This window comes from Cnephaeus nilssonii (assembly GCF_951640355.1).
Source record: "Cnephaeus nilssonii genome assembly, chromosome: 16".
Taxonomy (NCBI): Eukaryota; Metazoa; Chordata; class Mammalia; order Chiroptera; family Vespertilionidae; genus Cnephaeus; species Cnephaeus nilssonii.
Genome location: NC_137087.1, coordinates 34,029,251 through 34,053,708, shown reverse-complemented (window position 1 = coordinate 34,053,708; position 24,458 = coordinate 34,029,251). Strand labels below are relative to the sequence as shown.

The 24,458-nt window shown below is 38.0% G+C and overlaps 1 protein-coding gene across 2 annotated transcripts in view; it reads left to right on the top strand.

Moving 5' to 3' along the window:
• Nucleotides 1-24,458, top strand: part of PRKG1 (protein kinase cGMP-dependent 1) — a 1,114,160-nt gene that overhangs the window by 436,475 nt on the left and 653,227 nt on the right. For both annotated transcript variants that reach the window (XM_079792952.1, XM_079792951.1), the window contains exon 3: nucleotides 8,507-8,620. In XM_079792952.1, coding sequence (XP_079649078.1) covers nucleotides 8,507-8,620 — 114 coding nt within the window. The remainder of the gene's footprint in view (nucleotides 1-8,506; nucleotides 8,621-24,458) is intronic.

Genomic DNA, 24,458 nt, shown 5'->3' with positions numbered 1-24,458 from the left:
TGCTATCTCTGATAAGGGTTTAATCTCCAACATTTACAGGGAACTCATACAACTTAACAAACGGGAGACAAACAATCCAATCAAAAAATGGGCCAAGGACCTAAATAGACACTTTTTGAAAGAGGACATACAGAAGGCCAAGAGACACATGAAAACATACTCAGAGTCACTAATCATCTGAGAGGTATAAATAAAAATGACAATGAGCTATAATCTCACACCTGTCAGAATGGCAATCATCAACAAATCAACAAACGGCAAGTACTGGCGAGGATGTGCAGAAAAAGGAACCCTCTTGCACTGCTGGTGGGAATGCAGACTGGTGCAGCCACTGTGGAAAACAGTATGGAGTTTCCTCAAAAAGTTAAAAATGGAACTCCATTTGACCTAGTCATCCCACTTGTAGGAATATATCCCAAGAAATCAGAAACACCAATCAGAAAGTATATATGCACCCCTATGTTCAGAGCAGCACAATTCACCATAGCTAAGATTTGGAAACAGCCTAAATGCCCATCAGCAGATGAGTGGATTAGAAAACTGTGCTACATTTACACAATGGAATACTATGCTGCTGTGAAAAAGAAGGAACTCTTACCATTTGCAACAGCATGGATAGATCTGGAGAGCATTATGCTAAGCGAAATAAGCCAGACGGAGAAAGGTAAATATCACATGATATCACTCATTTGTGGAATATAATGGGCAACATAAACTGATGAACAAAACAGATTCAGAGACAGAGAAGCATCTATCAGACTGTTAAACCTCAGAGGGAAGGCAGGGGAGGGCTGGCGGGGGCAAGGGGGAGGGTGGTAAGAGATCAACCAAAGGACTTGTATGCATGCATATTACAATAACCAATGGACACTGGAGCAGTGGGGGCTTGTCCTGGAGGGTGGGAGTGGCTGGGGAGTGGTTGATGAGGGGAAAAAGAGACATATGTAATACTTTAAACAATAAAAAAATACTATTATCTGTAGTGTGGTAATTGAGGCATAGAGAGCTAAATAACTTATGAAAGATCCTGCAGCCAGTCAGTGCTAGAGCCAGGACTTGATATTCTCGAGTATGCCTGGGAAAAAAGTTGCCATTCTAACATCAGTGAAATATTTTTATAAGTCTTGCTTCAAAAGTTTCTGTAATCACTTCTATTGCAGGTGACATCTGCTGGGGAAGATTATTCAGTAAAGTAGCTTGTGGCTTTATTCAATCCAATGAGAACATGGTTTACTTAAGTATGACAACCTGGTGCTAACATTTTTTTTTATTGCAATTTACATCTGGTGGAGGTTAAAATAACAGAGGCAAAAGTTGTCCCTTTAAATGTATTTTGTATGTGCATAGATTTACTTTACATCAGGGTTTCTCAATGTTGGCACTACTCACATTTGGGGGTGAACCATGCTTTGCTGTGGGGGTTGTCCTGTGCACTGTAGGATGTTCAGCAGTATTCCTGGCCTCTGTCCTTGAGATACCAGGAGACCCTTCCTAGTTATGACAACAAAAAGTGCCTTGAGACATGGCCATATATTCCATGGGGTTAATATTGCCCCCAGTTGAGAACCATTTCCTTACGTTATAAACTCTCCCATGCTTAATATTCAAACATAGCCAAAACAAAACTCATAGAATGAGCCCCTACAAGTCCTACAGTGACATTGGTACTCCTGTCGTTGGCCTGTCTCTAAGGAAATACAGAAAAGTTATTGCATAGGCTAACTGAAGGTGCTCATGTATTCTAGAAATAATAGAGCAAGAATACATTCCACAATGCTGGAATTAAGCTTATTAAACTTGACTTCATCAAGACAATTACCTATTCAACTCTCATTTATTCAGGGAATGATTAGTCTACTTTCTTTCCTTACCTCTGTGCGCATATACTTCTCTGCCCGGTCTTTAGCTTTCCTCATCACTAGAAATTGAAATTAGTCCACAGACATTTATTGAGTGCTTTCTGTGTACTTTAAAGTGCTAGGATTTCAAAATATAACATGTATAAATAGTATACAATCATGATGCTTGTAAAATCCTTCCAGATTCCTGTTCCTGCTGGATAAATGGTTGACCGGTTTACAATAGGTTTAGTACAGTGGTCGGCAAACTCATTAGTCAGCAGAGCCAAATATCAACAGTACAACAATTGAAATTTCTCTTGAGAGCCAAATTTTTTAAACTTAAACTTCTTCTAACGCCAATTCTTCAAAATAGACTCGCCCAGGCCGTGGTATTTTTGTGGAAGAGCCACACTCAAGGGGCCAAAGAGCCGCATGTGGTTCGCGAGACGCAGTTTGCCGACCACGGGTTTAGTATATTCTCTGCTCTTTAAATATCTCCAAGGACAGAAGTGCTGCCATGTAAGTTGCTCATTCCAGACTTTCATTCTGATGCTCCTAACGATTCTCTCTATCCAAAATGCTTAAATTTTAGTCTGTTTCCTTATATAGATTTCCTTTGTGGATCTGTGTGTATGCCCTTTGACCTTAGAGTTGGAAACAAAAAAAAAGGAAAGTTCAAGTATCTTGATGTGCATGTTAATCTCTCTCTCTCTCTCTCTCTCTCTCTCTCTCTCTCTCTCTCTCTCTCTCTCTCTCATAGTGTTGAATTTGGTTGAATCTAGCAACTACAGAAACCTGTATGAGGGAATTCATAATATAAAGGCTGTGGTCTCAGACCTACAAAATCATGAAAGTATAGTCAAACAGATCAGATGAGAAAAGTGATGGGAGGTCTTGTTTAGATGGGACCTTTGATATAACATCTGTCTCCTTTTAATGGTCAATCAAGTTGTTCTAAGTGTTCCAACCAAGGTTGTTGGAACTGAGCACAGTGTTTATAATTGGTTATTGCCAGTCATTCTATTTCTGCCTGCCAGTAATAAATCTCTTAGCTGATTTGCCTTAGTATGAAAGTTCTTGTGACACAAAACCTCAGGTTAGTGAAAACCCATAAAAATAAACAAAGCCAGGAGATTCTGGGTCTCCTTGTAAACTCAGTTTCTCCTTTTTTATCTATAGGGCCTACCGATGCTTGTAAAAGATAGGTAAAATGTGGTATGTGAATCGTGGTGCCAAAAAGCAGGAGGTAGGTTGATTGTTGCTCAAAGTGGCAAGGTTTAAGACTTATGACTCATCCCATTCCAGATCATAAATGGGCATATGGTAAGTGAAATAGAATAAAAAAGGCATTCAAGTTACTATGGTAGAGCTTTCATTTAGTGAAGCTAATGGCAGGAGTGAGAAAAGAACTAAATGAAACTATAAGTAAACCTAATTTTAGCCAACTGTTTCAATATCCCTATGCAAACAACTTGACAACTTAGAAAAATCTAAATAAAAATGATTTGAATGTTTCTTTACTTTTCTTTCCTGGCAGAGATAGTGTATAGTAAAAATAACACCAATATAGTACCACACTTTTTAAAAAAAGCAAAAGTGAATAAAAAAGAGCAGAAGTAGAAAATATAGATTAACCTCATTTCAGAATATCATTAATTCTCAAAAAAAATAGTTCTGGTAACTTCTAGTCTTTGTTTTGTTTTATTTTTTTAAATATATTTTTATTGATTTCAGAAAGGAAAGGAGAGGGCGAGAGAGATAGAAACACCAATGATGAGAGAGAAGCATTGATTGGCTGCCTCCTGCATGCCCCCTACTGGGGATGGAGCCAGCAATCTGAGCATGTGCCCTTGACTGGAACTGAAACCAGGACCCTTGAGTCTGCTGAGCCAAACCAGCTCGGGCTCCAGTCACGGTTTAGTCAGGGAAAATAATGGGAAATGTCCAAAGCTTACTAGACTGTATTGAAAATATTTCAGCTACTCCATAAAAAAAAAATGATTTGAAATCTAACATACTTGAAAATAAAATTGAAAAATCAAAAGTCATGAATAAATGCTGATCAATGTCTTCTAGTTCTTTAAAGAAATAGAAACTAATCAGTGCTGACCTGAAGTGAATTCATCAAAATGGGCTCCTAAAGTTAATAGCAAATTATAATTATATAGAAACCTCCAAGCATGGTCTGCCTCTACACTGGTGTAAGCCCCTGGGAAAAGCATGGCACATACTCAGCCTATTTCACTTCTCCTATTTGTTCTACCTGCCTTTCCCCCCTCACCACTAAAATAACCACACACAGTCCTACCTATTTTCTATGCAAATGGATTCCATTCAAAACAAATCTCAAAGGTAGCCACAGAGTGAAAAAAGAAAGAGTCTAAGAGAGGGGAATGGCTTTAAGATGCCCCTAATATAAGGTGACCAGATTTTAACATTGGTAAAGCGGGACACCATTGACCGTGGGGGGGGGGGGGGGGGGTCCTTTATTTTTTTAAATATATTTTATTGATTTTTTACAGAGAGAAAGAGAGAGGGATAGAGAGTTAGAAACATCAATGAGAGAGAAACATCCATCAGCTGCCTCTTTGCACACCCCCTACTGGGGATGTGCCCGCAACCAAGGTACATGCCCTTGACTGGAATCGAACCTGGGACCCTTCAGTCCGCAGGCCGACGCTCTATCCACTGAGCCAAACCGGTTTCGGCCCGGGGGGGTGGGGGTGTGGGGGGGTGGGGGGGGTTCTTGGTTAAAAATTTGGTCTATATTGTAATCGCTTTTGGTTTTTTTAATAAAAAGAAATTCACTTCTTAGATCATCGTTGAATTTGCATCCTCTTTTCTTACTTATTATGTTAAAAATCTAAAAAAAATAATTTAAAATTATAAATTATTATATACATATTGCTTAAAAACACAGTAAGTAGGTACATAATTACATGAACATATTTTATTGTTAGTTTATAAATTAAATTAATTTGTTATAAAGTAACTATATTTTAAAAATTATTTTAATCCTATATTTCTTTCTAAATAATAACAATACTAACTTGTATTATTTTTCCTCTGAATTTGCCGTAACATAAGTCGTAAGTGTCACTTTCAAGGCCGGCGCTAGACTTTTTGCTGCCACTATAAAATATAAATAATATGAGTACTGTCTGCTAAATTCAAGAAAATTTATGTATTTATGAAATAAATAAATAAATTACTTACCTAAATTATCTGAATAGCTGATTTGTTTTGACATCACTTATTTAACTAGCTTACTAGCACGCAGTATGATGTGTATCGTCTGAGAGACAGTTACAAAATGTTTTCGTCGTTGCCAATCCCAAAAATGCCATTGTTCATTAAGTCCAAACAATGGTGGTCGAATTCTAACAACTGATCAACAATGCGAACTTTGATAAGCAGTTCTCGATAATCAGTTCTCAACAATTATTTGTTATTATTAAAGTTTAACATTATAAAATTAACAAAAAAAATATAAAACTGATATCCTGGCTAAATAGCCACATGGCCGCCAAAAACCGTATATTCCCTTCCCGTTCTCCCACCATTCCCTAGCTTGTCGTGCATTCTTTCCAAAAATCGGGACTTTTTTAAAACGCCACGGGACGCGGGACAAATTGTTAAAAATCGGGATTGTCCCGCCAAAAGCAGGACATCTGGTCACCTTACCCTAATACTTTGAATCAGTTGGGGATAGGGGCCACTGGGTGTATGAGTGAAGTTTTAACTGTCTTGTTCTTGGTTTTCTTAAGTGAATCACACAGGCCATATTTGGAAATCATTTGTAAATGTATAATCACTTCTAATTTTGCTTCAAGGCTAGTGTGTAGCATAGTGAATGAACTTAACCAAATTCACATTTCACATCAATAACTCACTCTACTGGCTTCTTGGGTATTAGAATATTTCTAAATGTCTCTTGAAGAACTCTCATTAATGCCTGTATGTACTTAACTTTCTTTTTAATACCCAATCACTCTTGCCTCCCTAAATTACTCCCTCCCCATCCCCTTGATAGGTGATAAGGAAGGATAAGTGATCAAAGCACCACTCAGGGCAATATTTAGAAACACTGTGTTACTGTTTACCATTTAGATTTTTCTGTTCATTAAAAAAAATACAGTGCTTTTTGGATCATTCTCATATTTCATATGAGATCAGATCCCCTACTTGCATGGCTATTGTTGAATGTATTGAGTCTTCAGTGTTTAACCTAACTTGGAAAACATGTTTGTGTGGGTTTTTTTTGCTTTTCTAATTAATATCAAATACAACCTTCTTGAATATAGAAAAACAAATTATATATAATGATAATTTATATCCATCTTTTGTTTAAAATGAGTTAGACATGAAAAAATAAGGAAAATATATGTCAGAAAAATGAGTTGGAACCAGAAGTGACCTCCTGATTCATGGGCTGACACTCAACCACTGAGTCATGCCAGCCGGGCTATATAAATTTTTATAAAGAGGTGGTTTTTTTTTTTTAATATTTAAGGTTTTATCTCAATAGGTGTTTGAAAAATAAATTAGCATATCAACCCTGTGATTTTATAGATATTACTAGAGGCACGGTGCATAAATTTGTGCATGGGTGGGGTCCCTCAGGGTGGCCTGCGGGGTGGCCTGGTGCCGCCCCCTCACCCGCTCCACCGTCCCAATCTATCGGGGCCGGGACCCCTCCCCCCCACCTCCCTTAGTGCCTGGGAGCCAAGCGGAGGCTCCACCCCCTCCCTCACCATCTGTGGGGCAATTGGCGGGGCAATTTGGCCTCCGCTCACACCCGCCTTGGCCTGGTGCTGCCTGCTCACCTACTGCACCATCCCACTGCAGTCCCCCTCTCATTGGGGCTCACTGCTACCCGCTGCGAAGGCCACGTCGCTGACTCCTGCAATGTTCTGCGCTGCCCCCTGGTGGCCAGTACATGTCATAGCGAGCGGTCGAACTCCCAGTTGAGGGGACAATTTGCATATTAGGCTTTTTATTATATAGGATTGCTTAGATAAAACTAGATTGACTTTTAAAAGGAGGGCATGAATTTAAAGCCAAAACTCTGAAAAGTTCAATGTTACAGGAAGCACACAGCTAAGGGAACAATTGTGAAGTTGATGCATGAAGGCCTGAAGTTGGCAAAACCTTGGTAGCATTAATGGTTTCAGTCATTAGCTCATGACAAGCCTTGGGCTCTTCTTCTGTAGACTGTGGGTAAGTAAGTAACTTGGAGAAATAGTAGAAAGGGAGGATTCAAGTTAGAATCGGTTGTGTTAACCTTTTTGTTTCTCCCCTCGTTTTGTTAGGTGATAGAATTTCTTGTGTACAAAGCTCTGACTTTTTTTTTAAACGTATTTTTAAATTTCCCTCATGAATAGCATTTTCCTTACTTGCAGGCAACAATGTGTATCCAGTGAAAAATGTTCCTTTAGCTTTTTCCTTCTTAAACATTTCATTTTCCAGGTCCTTTGTGGAACCTAAACAACTCCTAATGTCTCTTTCCCTCAACCCTTGTGGTTGGTTCTTCCTTACAGTCATTGTTGCAAGGCTGGGGAGCTGTTAACACGGACTTCCTCAAGTCAGATAAGATGTTTAAAAATAAAAGATACCATGAGCTACAATTAAATAACGCCCGAGAGTCAAAGTAATCTCCCTTTCCATAATAGCTGCCTTATTCAAATAAGAATTCTCAAGTATGAGGTGTGCTGTAGAAAATATTGTCACTTACTCAATTTTTCTTTCAAAGTCAAAATGACATTAAAATTGGAATTAGCATAGTTTTCTAGTATTACATGTTTACATTTTTGTCTCCATCTCTTTCTGAGGTTTTCTTTCAGTCTTGCGTCAAATCTTATCAGTGATTAATTTAAAAGAGGATATGGATTTCTTAATTTGTATATTTTATTTCATATTTTGCATTACATCTTGATGATGAATTTGTTTTTATAGGTAACTGCTTTGCATTTTAATTTTAACATTTTTAAATATATTTTATTGATTTTTTACAGAGAGGAAGGGAGAGAGATAGAGAGTTAGAAACATCGATGAGAGAGAAACATGGATCAGCTGCCTCCTGCACACCCCCTACTGGGGATGTGCCTGCAACCAAGGTACATGCCCTTGACCGGAATCGAACCTGGGACCTTTCAGTCCGCAGGCTGACGCTGTATCCACTGAGCCAAACTGGTTTCGGCTATTTTATCTTTTTTAAAGTATTACCTAAGTCCCCCTTTTCCCCCCATTAACCTCTTCCAGCCTGCTCTCATCCTCCCCTCCCCCACAGGCCCTCACCATCCCATTGCCTGTGTCCATGGTTATGCATATACGCATACAAGTTCATTGGTTGATCTCTTCCCACCCATCCTCCCCTGCCTTCCCTCTGATGTTTCACAGTGTTCCATGCTTCTATGTCTCTGGGTCTGTTTTTGTTCATCAGTTTATTTTGTTGATTAGATTCCACATATAAGGGAGATCATGTGATACTGTCTTTCTCTGACTGACTTATTTCGCTTAGCATATTACTCATCCATCCATGCTGTTGCAAATGGTAAGCATTTTGAAAAACAAGCCTAGCCCTCCTCATTGCCTATTGGAAATGCAACAAGTAAAATGAAGCATGAAGGAGAATTAAAATTATGTGTTTCCTTTCTCCCTTTTAGATGGTAAGGTGGAAGTTACAAAAGAAGGCGTGAAGCTGTGCACCATGGGTCCAGGAAAGGTGTTCGGGGAGTTGGCTATTCTTTACAATTGCACCCGGACAGCGACCGTCAAGAGTAAGACTTTCAATTTTTTCAGATACTTTCAATGTCTTTTTCCCTAGACCAGTGAGATGTCTATTGACACACTTCTTGATCTAATCTTTGCAATTTTATTAATCTATATTTCAAGTTTTGCTTTGAAATATATAGCCCATCTATTCGTTTTCCTACTAAAGGATGATTGTTAATCAGTTTTGTGTAACTCAAATTTTATTGCTGCCTTATGAAACGTATCCCTTTAACCTAGAATTTGTATGATTATCAGTTTATAAATTAAAATTAAACAGGAGCAAGACCTTTTTTTCTGCCTTGAAAAACCTCAGAATCATATTTAAATTATTTTTTATGTATCTGCTATTTTGGGTTACATTCCCCACATAAATGCTCACTCCATGGTTTAGAAAAATTGAGAGGAGAAATGTTGATCTCATTCAAACGTCAAGTGAGATATATCCTGAATTCTAAAACTGCTTCTGCGTATATTCTTGTCTTCAGCTGCTCATCAAGCTGCATATTATAGCATTTTTCTTTTCTACTGACTTGAGCTTATTTTAAATCAGGGCAATAAAGCAGCTTGTTTCCCTAATTTTACATATATGTGTATATATGATTTCTCTAGCAACTTTTATTGCTTGGTAGAAGCAGCTGCAATAGTTAGAGGGGGGGGGGGGGGGAATGTTTTAAACACTCCTTCTTCCTGACTGCAGGATGTAATGAGTGTGTAACAAACAGCTGAATGCAAATGCCAACCATGGAAGGTCCATTTTACCTTTAGGTGAACATGTATGTGTGCTAGTAATTCGTGTTCAAAAAGGTTTTTCTGATACATTATCCTGTGGATGATAGCAATCACAAATTACTGTGATTAGTTTGTGTCATTAAAAAAATCTGTTGAAAAAATGACATTGCTAATAGCAATCAATTAGTTTTATCTGGATGCCATGGATTCTTTTGTTGTTTGTTTTTGTTCTCTCAGAAGTATGGCAATGATTGACAATATGACATTGAAACTCGGGTTGTAAAGAACTTAAGAATACATGGCCAGCTAGAGTTCTAGAAATTGTCTTATTTATCTTATTAGTGAATCATCTTTTTATTCATTGAAATTATCAATTACATTTGGGGCCCTTATAAGATGAGCCCTTGTTGGCACTTGATTCTTGATCTCTAAAAGCATAGAACTCTTTTGATTGATAGACACCAACATGTTTTTATTTCATGTGATGATTTAATTACATGACCCAAAGAATAATGAAGCCCAATGAACATAACAGATTCCGCCAGAACTTGAACTCACAAAGTGCCTTAACTAGGAAAAGGCATAGTCATGACTCCATTAAATGAACAAACTTAACTATCATGCTTTCTTTTTATGAGAAATAGATTCCTTTAAAGGCAAAAAAAAAAAAAAAAAAAGAGCCAGAATAGAACATTTTGATTGAACAGGCTTTCTCAGAATTGCGAATAATTTTTTTAAAGTCTAAAAGTATTTACAATTTTAAAAGTTTCAGTTCTGTATACTGCTCATTTAATCCAATTAAACTACAAAATTCCCAAAGGTCGACATAGTACTTAACCTTTGAAATATTGAATTTTTATTAAATACATTTTTAAAATAGACTAAATAATGTATTTAAATAAATTTTACAACAAAATATTTTTAAACTTTTGCACTCGGATGCTGAGTGTGACTCGACACGGTTAGCATCGGTAGCAGCTCGATGAAAAAAGCAAGCGAGTGCAAAGGGTTAATAGATGGATACTTGACTTCATAAAAATCAACCGTCTTATTCGCATCTTATAAAATAGTATTAATCTGTACTAGATTCTGTTGCACTTCTCTTTGGTAAATTTAAATGCATCTGATTTGACAAGAAGAAACTAGGTGTTGAATGCAAATTATACTCCTAACTTTTGGGGGCCAAAATGTCCACTATTAATGGAAATTAGTGGAGTATGTTCTTTAACATAAACTCAAGAAGTCTCAAGAATATGTGTGTGTGTGTGTGTGTATTTGGTTATGTTTGAGAAACAGCCTAGAGTTGATGGTGTGCAAATATATTTATGCAAATATAATTTATAGGTGAAAAGGTTTTGTGCATGAGCAATGAATAATATCTATGAACAGTGGTTCCTTCTGAATGTTGTATAAGAACTATAATGTGTGAATAATGATTTTTTGTTGTTCAGGACCTTTTTATCCTATCTCCTATACTATCCAGGGACATTGTACTTGTGACTGTGGTCCTTAAAAACTATTTATAATTTAAATTATAAATTATACCTCAGGCTAATCACTTTATAAATCTGATTAGATTCCATTGTGAATACTACTTGTACCAAATTACTAGTCAATGCTATCATACGCTTTACATGTGATATTTTAAATATCCTTAAATGGCTTTTTAGATCCAATCATTTCTCAGGATTCAAAAATTTATCCATTTCTTCTTAACTATCATTTTGCAAGTGATGACCATTTTGAGTAAATTTTGAAATGAAGTCATCCACTTGAGTGCAATAGTCTAAGGAGACAGCCATTCCTACTCAATAGCTTATCATTCATGTGCCTCTTCTTTTCTCATTTACTTGGGCTTGTGATTTCCTTTTCCCAACATCATCCACTTTCTTTTATGATTGAAACTGTTGATGATTCCTTTCTATTTTCTTTCTCCCTAGGTTAGCCTGAAATTTTAATGCATTTTTAATCTCACAGTCGTAACTAAATCCTAGGTGGCATCAAAGAGCTCTTCAATATAAATGAGTCATTTCTTGTTCAAGATGGCACTTCTTTTAAACTATGTCAGACCATGAATAAATTCCAGTGACTTCTTCTACTAACAAATGTGATCCTAACACCTGTGGGTTTTCTTTAACTTAGGACAGTGGTCAGCACACTGCGGCTCGCGAGCCACAAGCAGCTCCTTGAGTTTTCAGCAAAGGCCAGCTTAGGAATACCCTAATTAAGTTAATAACAATGTACCTACCTATATAGTTTAAGTTTAAAAAATTTGGCTCTCAAAAGAAATTTCAATCGTTGTACTGTTGATAGTTTTATTTTCTTATTGAGGTATAATTAACATTTAACATTATATTAGTCTCATTGTACAACATAATGATTTGTTATATGTATATGTTGCAAAATGGTCACCACAGTGTCTAGTTAACATCTGTCACCATCCTTAATTACAATTTTTTTCTTGTGATAAGAACTTTTAAGATCTATTCTCTTAGCAACTTTCAAATGTGCTATACAGCATCATTAACTACTAGTGGCCCGGTGCACGAAAATCATGCACTCGGGGCAGTGGGTGTGCCCCAGCCTGGCCTGTGCCCTGTCACAGTGCGGGAGTCCTGCGATCCATCGCCCCAAAGAGGTAGGCCCCTCCCACCCATCCAGGGCTCCTTGATGGATTGCCCCAAAGAGGTAGGCTGGAGCTGGGGGAGGCCTGCATACCCCAGGGCCAGGCCATGGCAGAGGCCTGTGGACCTCCACACTCCTGTGCACCCCCGGCTGGGCCCGCAGCAAAGGGGTCTCTCTGTGCACCTGCAGACCCCCAGGCTGGCGCAGGGGGGCGGGGACACGAGCCTCACGTCCTGGGGCCTGTTGCCGGGGTCAGGGTCGCAAGCTTCATGTCCTGGACCCGTTGCCGGGGTCAGGGACACGAGCCTCATGTCTCTGGTCGATGCAGGAGGTTGGGACACAGCCTGCTGATCGTCGTTATGTGACGGCTTTCCCACCAATTTGCACATTATCCTATTATTAGATAGATACTTGTCATGCTGTACATTATTATATTCCCAAGACTTATTTATTAATAACTAGAAATTTGTACCTTTTGATCCCCTTCAGCAATTTCACCCCCATCTCACCTCTGGTAAATACCAACCTATTCTACCTATGACCTTGAGCACATTTCTTTTCTTTTTCTTTTTCTTTTTTTTTTTTAATTTCACATATAAGTGAGATCATATAGTGTCTGTCTTTTTCTTTCTGACCATCAGGGTACTCAAGGTCGATCCATGTTGTAAAAAATGGTAGAATTTCTTTTCTTTTTTTTGTGGCTGAATAGTATTTATAGAAATATGGAAAGAAAATATAGATGGTATGGTGCAGATCTGTGCTCACAATCTACCGTCCTATAAAACAACATCATCGATTTTCCCCTGAGGAATTTGGATGCAAAAGTATATAAAATCAACATGATAATGGAAACAAAAATCTAATAAATATGCTGAGGTTATTCACAGCTTAAATAGGCTCAAGTTTTCTTTATTAACTGTGATATGAAAATGGCCACTTGTGTCTATCCAATCACAAGCATGCCAGATGCCACGTGGAGGAAAAGAGTCATTTGTTTTATTAGATTTCCACCACACCGAACAGTTACTGTTTCCAATGCTGTTTGAATTTTACATTCTGTCTACATATTTGGGGATTCCACAAACAAAGAAGAGTTCTACCATCTATTTTCAAACCCCACATGGATAGGAATTTCTAATGTGCCCCTTGAAAACACCTTTCCACACAATTCCCATGCCTAGAAGCATGTCATTACCACCTTTCCCGACTGTATCACTCCTGGTTGTGATTTCACTTTCACTGCCCTCACAGCTAAAGTCAGATCCATTTACACTCTGGACTTCTTGCCTTGCTTCTAGGCCCCAGGTTCTTTAAAATCACAATAGTAGAAAAGTCGAAGTTACTGGAAACCTAAAAATAAAAAAGGAAAAGGCTTTTAGTTTACAATGAAAGAGGGATTCAGAGATACCTACCCTATGTGTGAGTTTGCAAGGATATCTATGTTCTCTTGTTTTACCTGGATTTCCCTCAACCAGTTCTCACAACTACTCAGGGATTTTTTTTAAAATATATTTTTATTGATTTCAGAGAGGAAGGGACAGGGAGAGATAGGAACATCAAAGATGAGAGAGAATAATTGATTGGCTCTTTTCTTCCCCGCCCCACACTGGGAATCGAACCATGACCTCTGGTTCATAGGTTCACACTCAACCACTGAGCCATATCGGCCAGGCACTCGGAGATTTTTTTGAAGTTTGAATCTTATGGCTCTTTGCTCCAACTTCAGTTGTACATAAATTGGTCATTTTTGCCTGAAGATACTAAATTGAAGCCTGATCCTCTTACTTTTGAGTTTCCAGCTCACAATGCTCCAAACCTTAGACAGCATATTATTCTAACAGTCTCATTCCAATAGATTTCAATAAAACCCCAAGAATAAAAGGTCTCTCTCTTTGGATAACATTGGATACCAATTTAAGATGATTACCATAGCCCTAACCAGTTTGGCTCAGTGAATAGAGCGTTGGCCTGCGGACTGAAGGGTCCCAGGTTCGATTCCAGTCAAGGGCATATACCTTGATTGCGGGCATATCCCCAGTGAGGGGTGTGCAGGAGGCAGCTGATTGGTATTTCTCTCTCATCGATGTTTCTAACTCTCTATCCTTCTCCCCTCCTCTCTGTAAAAAATCAATAATATATATATATATATATATATATATATATATATATATATATATATATATTAAAAAGATGCTCAGCATGGCTACAGTAGGTGGGTATGAATCGACTTGAGCAGTTATTTCTCCTTGGATTATTTATAGCACATATATTTAAAAACTCCCCAGCATTAAAATACTTTAGTACTGACATGAAAGATCCTAAACATTCTGCAAGAAATCTGACTAATTAATGACTTTAATAACACTTGGTAAAAATATTTTTCTGCCTTAGTTTGAATACTCTCAAGTTTCCATATTTAGACTTTCCTAGAATATTTGTATAGGGGGACATTGACTAATTAAACTATTTCACTGTGTCATAGACATTTTGGGAACAAGGTTAAAAGGCTTGGATTTTTCTGTTTATCTTTGTTTTTAAAATAAATTTGAGTTAGTGCAATAGAGATGACTTGTGCATTCCGCTGTAGCTCTGTTTCAAACATCACATTATTCAACCTGACTGAGAAAAGTCTGCCAACCTTCCAAAACCTAAGAAGATAAATGGGGGTGGGAGAGGTAGGGAGGGAGATTTGACTAAAATTTCCTACTCCAATACCTCTAGGTGCTGTAAATGTAATGCTATACCCATAAGGTCAATATACAGTGCTTTCTATTGGTAAAGGAACAAAAGAAATGAATGCCAATTTTATTGTTATTAAAAGGAAGTAATAGATGAAGCTCTTCTATAGTGGATCTAAGCCGTGTAAGGTCCATAAGATAACTGAATCAATACGTAAGCATTTAGACACTTTTTAGATAACATCATTATGGAGTTCTACAAAGCATCATATTTATCATAAAGATATTTTCACGTGTGAAAATGAAACAACACTGTCTGCAATATACAAAATTGTCATTGATGCAGTTATTACCTGGGGTTTTAATGAGCAGGAGCAACAATGTACTGTCACACTCCCAGTGCTACATCACAAAAGCAGAGGAGGTAACTGTGCTAATGAGAAGTCTCTGTTCTGCTTTAAGGAGGCAAATTAAAAAGATGCATGCTTTGCTTTCTCCCAGGCTAATGAATGCTTTCTTCCAAGAATCTTGAAAGGAGAGAAGTCACAAAATAGGCAGATGAGGACTAGAAACATGACCCTGGTTACAGAAGGAAAAATCCAGTAATTTCCCAGGAACTGTCATCATATTGAACAACGAAGTGGGTTAGGGTAGCATCTTGGGGAAGCAGGTCCAGTTGTTCAGTGAGTTAATTAGACAACATTCTTCTTAGCACAATTTTTTATCACAAGTGTCTATTAAAAAATACTGTGAAATTAGTAACATCAATCCAGTTATGTAACCCCTGAGAAATACATTTCTTTAATAAAGGAGTCAATTCACTAGGTACCAATGTTGCCACGTAACAGATTAACATAAACAAATGGATATACAAAAGCTATTCTTTAATCTCATTCTTTTATTGTTTAAGTGGATTAAGTTACAAATTTCTTTGATGGGTGTTTTTTTCTTTTTTTTTCTTTTTTTTTTTTTTTGTCTTGATGGGAACTGTTGTAGACAGCATTTACTTTTGACTTATATTAAACTACCAAAGAAGATTTGAGTCCAATATTGACTGGGCCTGGAAGACAGGCATATGTTAGTAATGCTTCTTGTGGGAAAAACAAAACATAAACCTCTCACAGTCAAGGGAAGGCAATAGTACTTAATTCCTTAAGATTAGATAAATTATTTTCTCCCCTTCCCCTTTAATTACTCAATCATTGAGGTCTTGAGTGTTCCTATATCTAGAGAATAGTCAGGCTTTAACTGGTAGGAAAGTATTATTTTTTAAAAGATCGGGGATAATTTAATAGTAAATATGAACAATAGGCAAGGAAGGCTGTTGTTGTTTTTTTAGCAGTCTTTTTAATCCTGTAGAATTAATCATTTTTCCACAAAGACCTACATATAGAAAACTCCCACACAAGGTAAAGCTAGTGTCAGTTTTTGGTATACTGCGTGGCCATTCATTCATTTAATAATTTGCCAAGAGGTAATTTTCATATTTACTGAGCTGGTTGAAAGAACCAAAAACAAAACCGTTGCATTTATCTTTTAAGGAATGAAATACAGCTTTAGTGGAAGAGTACCGGCATTGTGTAGATTATTAGCACCTTCTTTTGAAGATTATTGAGAAGTAAATTAGGATGACAGGTTGAGAGGGGAAGGAAAAACTTTTAAAAAATCATGGTTTGCAGGGCCATCTTGTTAACAAGAATAACAACTAGATTTATTGCATTTGATGGCTAAGATATTGGCTGGAAAATAAAACAAAGAAATTTCATTTGACTTTTGTTGTTCTTTTTCATGCTCATGAGTAGTTTGGATTAGAAGAAAACACATGTAGACGGACATTTGTAAGAGAACAGCTGGATTGATGATGTCCAAATAAGTGGGATGTTTTTCACTGGTGGATTATATCCAATTTACTAGTATTGTGAAAAGTGTCCTTATAGTCAGTCTAGGTGGACATCCATTTAATTCATAGTGAGTGCCCAGGAGGTCCTAGATGGGTTGCATGTATCTTAGCATCTGATAATTAGAAGAATAAAAGTCATCATGCATTGTAGTCACCGAGAAAACATGGGGAGTTCCTTGTGATTGAGACTTGTAGATATCTGAGGCCAGGGGTGTTGAAGAACATAGGTAAGGAAGTGAGCCAGCTAATTTCCACATGGATCTTGAAGAATTTCATTTTCACTGTGAATGTGATAGTAGATCATAGAAAGCCAGTAATGACTTCTCAGAAAGGCAGGGTATAAACTTTACACTGCAAAGGGTCAAGAATTGATATGAGCTCATGTAGCTGAACAGTGTCGTCTATAGCTAAGTGTTCTTTACTGTGGGGACATGTTTTCTCTGTAGGACAGTCTGCCTTACTAATGATAATTCATACTTTATACCCTCATAATTCTTCCCACGTCTAATAGAACAACTTTATTGACTTGAAAGCATTGTCGTCTGTAGTTTTCTGTGTGGAATCAAACAGTGTTATTCAAACTATATTTCTTTTGTTTTATTTCAAAAAACAATGTAAGGCAGACTTCTGGTTATGGAATGGGGGAGCAGTCTTCTGGAGCCCCATTCAGTGGCCCAGGGTTTCCTTACACTTACTCCTTCTCACTCCTACCCTTGGGTTAAGATCTTCTATGGCAGGGGTCCTCAAACTTTTTAAACAGGGGGCCAGTTCACTGTCCCTCAGACCGTTGGAGGGCCGGACTATAGTTTAAAAAAAAAAACTATGAACAAATTCCTATGCACACTGCACATATCTTATTTTGAAGTGAAAAAACAAAACAGCAAAAACACCCGCATGTGGCCTGCGGGCCATAGTTGGAGGACGCCTGTTCTATGGCATTTTGTTATTTTAGGTCAGGTGATACAGTTTGAAAACCACTGCTGTCGTTGAATATAAGGTTACTTTTAGTATCTAGGTACTGGTAATTCTTTATAAACTACCTTTATGTACTTACACTTGGCTGTGTGTAGTATCACTGATCTTCACAATGGTCCTGCACCACAGGGATGAGTAGCAATAATAACACCATTGCACAGGGTGAGGCAACTGTGCTTTAGAGGGCTTCTGGAACTTCAGGTCACACATCTGGATTGCTAAACTGTACCTTGCTCCTTGGCAGCCCCCCGGTAAGACAGTGAGCTGCATCATCTCAACCTTTGTTTCAACCTTAACTTGTTGAATAACCTTTCACCACGTTACTGACAAAGTTGGTTCAGACAGATGTGTACTTAGAAAGAACTGGTACAAGAAATACTAACATCAAAAACAAACTACAGGTAAGACCACAGGGGACAGTGAGTAGATCAAAAAGGCTGTGCATCCCGATGCAGTTCTTCTGCTCGGAGACAGGACTTCAGATTGTGTTGGCTAAAGTCCTGTTGTCATCACATCCCTTTTGGGTGGCACTCTCAGGACTTCCCTGAGAAAGGTTTGTGTGTGTTTGTGGGCTGTGTACACAACTACGAGTAGGTGCCTAGTGTATCAAGGTATTGGAAAAATTAAGAATAGATAGCTACTGGGCCTGGATTTACAATGTCAATTATTTTCTATAGTAATATTTCAGACCAATGACACTAATAGTTTTTATCTTAAGGTGCAGCCTGGAAATTCCAGACTTCTGGTGTCCAATTTGTTGTCTTCTTTGATTGCTTTAGCAAAGAATATTAATCTCTTCTGTGCTTACCACATTCTTTCTGGATAAAGACGTTGATCATGGCCACAATTCTCATAAGAATGAATAAAATCCTGCTCCCTCTCTCCCCTCAAAATTTCAAGTTCCTTATACTCTGGTCAAAGCCTTGACCTTTTATCTATAGTTTGAAGTTAGCAATTCCTGGTTTCCCCAAAGTTACAGTTAACCCATTTTGTTGAAAGTTTCATATTCATTGCCTTTCACTGTCATTTAATACTTATTGGTGGAACTATAACCATTTATATGGAGTTTGTCACTGATATACAGCCACTAAAAGTTATCCATTAGGCTTGATCATAACCTGGAGTGAGGGACTAAAAATATAGGAAATGAGGTTCTTACTGCTGTGGAGTGGCTGAAACTATGTGCAGCACAAAATGTAATAATGAAGTTTTCAGACTATCAAGATACTCAAAATAGAGTTTCTGAAATGCTAAACATCTGAAACTTCAATTTGAGTTGGAAGAGACCTTAGACATCAAGAATGAAGTGCCTTTGTCTGTAATTAGTTTTAGGACTAATAAAAATGGAAATGAACTCAAGATGTTTTGGGCTTTTTAAAATTAGATCAAAATATATTTTCCGAGTCTCAGATTTAAAAAGAGAGACAGAAAGAGAAAGAGCTAAATGAAAGATGTAATCTTTTATTTACTCATTCTCTGAATCTCTTGACTTGGGCTCAATGTTTTTCAATCAGAATGGCTTAGGCCATAAACAATAGCAGATAATTATAAAAGCAGCAGGAATATTTTTCTGTATTGACTTTTTTTCATAATACTCATTTGAATTAATTTAATATGCCTCTTTAATTTTTTTCATATTTTTATCATAAAAACAATGTTTAGAAAATATATACACACAAAGATTTTTAAATCATTTATACCCCACTACCCAGAAAGAATGCTTTGGACATTTTGCACTTCCTTCTTTCTCTCCCTGAATGTTTTAACACTGCTTCTCTTTTTAATGCATATGCTCAAGTCTGAACATTACTCATTTGTTTATGTGCTTCTGCTGTTCTTAAGGTTTTATTTCGGGTCAAGGTGGATGGATTTTATTTTCATTTCCTCTTTGAGCTTTGCACTTGGAGGGTGACATAACTGTGCCTTGTCTTCCAATATTTTTCTGTTCAGTTTTTGCTATTTAATAAATAGTTTCTTTTCTATTCTTGATGTGCTTATTCTTCTTGGTCCATGCACCTTAATACCTGAGACTACTAATAATTGGTATTCATGTTTCATGAATACTATGAGTTAGAAGCTATTGTGCATGCCCTTTGTTAATAGGACTGATTAAATTGGAATAGCAAGTAGTGGTGAGAGTATTGGTGTCTTTCTACAGATATGTCCAACAGCAATGATTATCTGGTGGTTGCTGTGGCACCGATTTAGAGCATTTGAATTTATAGGTTTTCCCAAAATTTGCAAAGGCATTCTGGCATTCTGTGTTAGGACCTGTAGTTTTATTTAGTTGAGTCACTGGGTAGCTTGACATTTGTGGGATAATTCTGTTGATTGCCTTAAATTGCTCAGCAAAATCATTTTAACAATTAAATGTTGGTAAGCTTGATTCATATATACCCACGGCATTAACATCTCAGAGCATTAGTGAAGTGGGTGCTTTATTTCTTTTCCAGATGAGTTACTGAGGCATATAAATGTTTGGCATTTGGGCAAGCTAAGTTCCATTTTTCCTATAAACTGATGCTCAATTGTTAATATTTGGGAAATGTGTTAGTCCATGTGGTAAACTATGAAGGATAATTTTCAAATTTTAGGATGAAGTTTATAACCTGATAGCCCCAGTACAGATAAGCTGCCTTCTGATATACTCTTTTCTTTTCAAAAGGTGTTCTTCTTAAGAAAATCATTTCATAACCATTTAGAGTGACCCTATGCCTTCTTTCATCAGTAGGAAGTTTCTATCCATTTGGCTCTTCAAAAATATAACTTATTTATATTAAGCTTATAATTTGGGCTTGTAATTAAAAATTTGTCCTTAGTATATTCTGCATAGTGCTTTTGTACTTCTTCAAAAATCACCTTTTGAAGTAGAATTGTTATCGGTGGAATTGGAGTTCTTGGGGTATGGTGAGGAAAAGGAATTCATGGGAGGATAGGGTTTCATGGAAAACTTCATTGATGATATCATATTGAGGAGGTTCTCTTCCAAGATCCCATCTCCATCGTCTGTCCTGCTATAGAAAAGTCCAATCTTATCTTCACCAGGGCCAGAATTATGCCACTGTCCAGAATTTCTGTTCCATATTAAAGTACAGTTCAATCCAGCATCTGGCTAGCTTAGCGTGTGTTCCCAGCTTCAGTACATTGTGTGTGGGGTCCGCATGGCAATAGGCCATGAGGCCTCTTAAGGACATATGGCTATGAAGAGAGGACAGGTGAGCACATGAGTGAGTGCAGGTCACAGAGCAAGAAAGAGCAAGTGGGAACAAGAGAAGAGAGAGGAAACTCCGGGGATTTTAACCAGGAGCTTCTTTAAGCAAACAAATGAAACTTCCCAGATTTCAATCACTTCTGTTGGGGTCCACCCCCTAGCCAATCCATTGTTCGAAGGCTAGATTGACAGACAAGCAATTACAATGATAATGGTGGTGTTACAGCTAAGATCACCTTCTTGGGACCTAAGAGAAAATGTTGAAGGCCAGTGGCTAAGAGTCTTTTGGATTTGGCCAAGCTAAAACTTTAACTTTGGTCAGATGGTATTTAGAAGCCCATAGAATACTTTTTTTTTCCCCACACAGAGCATTTAGAGCATAGAGAATACTGACAGGAAGGTATTGACAGAGGTTATTGGTAATATAAAAAGAATCATAAATAGTATTTTAGGCCTTACAATTTTCTAAGTAAATGGCTATTATGGCATGCATTTTAGTGTCCAATAGATAGTCAGAAAGGATCAAGAAAGGGCAAACTTCATAAATTTTATTAATAAAATTGCTTTTATGTATATATTTCTTAAGAAAATGCATATTTTAGCCCTAGCTGGTTTGGCTCAGTGGATAGAGTGTTAGCCTGTGGACTGAAGGGTCCCAGGTTCGATTCTGGTCAAGGGCACATGCCCGGGTTGTGGGCTGGGGCATGCAGGAGGCAGCCGATCAATGATTCTCTCTCATCATTGATGTTTCTATCTTTCTCTCCCTCTCCCTTCTTCTCTGAAATCAATAAAAATATATTTAAAAAAAAGAAAAAAAGAAAATGCAAAATTTTTAATTTAAAAAATTGTGGGGTTTTTTTTTTCACATGAAGGCCAAATCCTGGGTGTATCTAAATGTCAAAAAGAGATATAAAAAGTGAGGAAAATATTCTGAACATTCTCTCTCCAGTGCTTGGGTAGGGACCTGAGGGATTGGGGAAAACCCACCTAGTGTCAAAGCATGTGAATATATTTACAAATAAAGAAAACCAGTCAAGAAAAGAAACATACATGTAATAATCTAATGTTTATGATGTTTAGTAGAGCTCATACAGTGTGGAATTAATCTTGTTGAAAAAAATTTTTGAGATAAAGGGATGGTATAGAGAAAAGAATGAAGGAAACTTGAATATTTGTATAGCCTAATGCTGTTTTACTATTCAAACTTTTTGGTTCACTAGAATACATTATTTTAAGTGTACATACTATTTAATAAAGAGAGAATGTGCTAATTGACCCTCACGCTGTCACAAAGATAGCGGCACCCACAGCCAATAAGGAGAGAATATGCTAATTGACTGCCACACCCTCAAAGATGGTGGCATCCAGTCCCCTCAGCCCCGCTGAGGTGGCAGATGCGTGGCAAGGCCGGACCCGCTCCTGACGTGCACCTGCCTCTGGAGTCCCCCAATCCCCTCAGCCCCCCAGCCACCCAGGGCCGGCCTGAGGAATAGGCAAGCCTCGGATGGCGGCTGCCCAGCCATCCAGGGCCGGCCCGAGGCACAGGTTACCAGGGCCGGCCTAGGGTTGTGCTGCCGGCAGTGGTAGCAGCAGAGGTGTGATGGTGGTGTCGCCTTCCCCTGATCGCCGGGTCACCTCCCACCCCTGAGGAATCCCAGACTGTGAGAAGGGGCAGGCTGGGCTGAGGGACCCCCACACACACACTCCAGTGCATGAATTTTCATGCACTGGGCCTCTAGTTGATTATAAAATTCCTTATTAATGATGAGTTTTTTGACATTTTAAATCCTAGCTAACTCATTATTGACATAATTCCATCAGTGCCTGTTTTTATTCCTCTTAAGAGAAATCATAGTAACTTTGGAACTCAATAACTACAGAAAGACTTTTGTTCTGTTAATGCTAATAACATTTTCTGCTTAGTGTTTTGAAAGAAACCTTGAAATGCTTTTCAAATATCTCAGCAAATTGTGAATATAACATTATGCTCATTTGAATCACAGAATTTTGCCAGTATTTAAGGGCCTTTTTTTTTTTTTAGAGAAAAAGAAAAAAGGTTATATATCATGGGGAAGAGAAAAATAAATGTTTTGAGTTCATCTGCAATAATATTTTCATATAACTTGGAGGAGATATTAGCTTTCTTTCTATTATGGCTATACTTTAAAAATACTATTTTAGCCCCGCTAGCATAGCTCAGTAGCTCAACCTCTGAACCAGGAGGTCACGGTTCATTTCTAGATCAGGGTACATGCCTGGGTTGCAGGCTCAATCCCTAGTGGGGCATGAGGATGCAGCTGATCAGTGATTTACTCTCATCATTGATCTCTCTCTCTCTCTCTCTCTCTCTCTCTCTCTCTCTCTCTCTCCCTTCCTCTCTGAAATCAATAAAATACTTTTAAAAAATACTATTTTAAGGAATTCTTGGAAATATTTTGAAAAATTCAGATGCAGGCATTATGTGTATATAGTGACACAAGGAATTGAAACAATTTTCCACCTTCCCTTTCAACCTCCCCCACCCCTGGTTCTTCCAGAATAAACTTGACTCCCCTCCCCATACTGGGACACAGTGGCAAGAGGCATGGACTTGAAACCCAAGTTTGACAGCTCTATTTCTTGGGTATCTACCCTAAGCAAGTTATTTAATTCATGTGAGTCTAAAATTTCTAACGTGAAACACTATGGAATTAAAAAAGCTATATGCAGTATTCAATAGACACTCAGTAAATATTTGCACTTTGCCTTTTTACAGAGCACTAGGTAGATAAAAGGGACAGGAAACCTTCCACTTAAAAATATCTTTCTATCTAACGACTGTCTATTAAATTCATGCTTGCTTTTATAGGCCTCACTCAATATCCTTCTCCTTTTCTCTAACCCCTTCCTTGTTTGTATCTCATTCTGAATTGTGGTAGTGTCTCCTTCCCTAAATTGTCAGGTCTTTATACGTCTAGACTGTGCCTTAATTTACTTTATCCACATTTTCACTTCACATTTTCTTGGGAAACTTGTGTTGAACTGCCTGAGGGTTGGAGAAGGTTCTCATGGAATGAAGAACTCAATTTGTGACAGCCTTCAAGGACCCTTCTTAGAAGCTGAAATACTGTCACAGAGACAGGTATTCCTGCAACTAAACCATGACGATTTCTTTAAAAAAATTTTTTTTCAACTATAGTTGACATTCAATGTTATTTTGTATTAGTTTCAGGTATACAGTATAATGGTTAGAGAAACATATACTTTACAAAGTGTTTCCCCTCGATATTTCCAGTACCCACCTGGTACCATACATAGTTAATGCAATATTATCTATACTAATAAAAGGGTAATATGCTAATTAGACCGGGTCGACTGGCCATCTTCCAGATGTCTGACTTCCTTCTAGACAAAGCCATGGTGGTGGGGGCAAGGCAGAGGCATTTAGGGGTGATTAGGCCAGCAGGGGAGGGCAGTTGGGGGCAAGATCAGACCAGCAGGGGAGGGCAGATGGGGGAGAGATCAGCCTGGCAGAGGAGGGCAGCTGGTGAGATCAGGCCGGCAGGGGAGGGCAGTTAGGGGCGATCAGGCAGGCAGGCAGAGAGGTTAGGGGTGATCAGGCAGGAAGGGGGGCAAGGTAGGGGTGATCAGGCCAGCAGACAGAGGGGTTAGGGGTGATCAGGCAGGCTAGTGGTTAGGAGCCAGTTGTTCTGGATTTCGAGAGGGATAGAGGGATGTCCAACTGC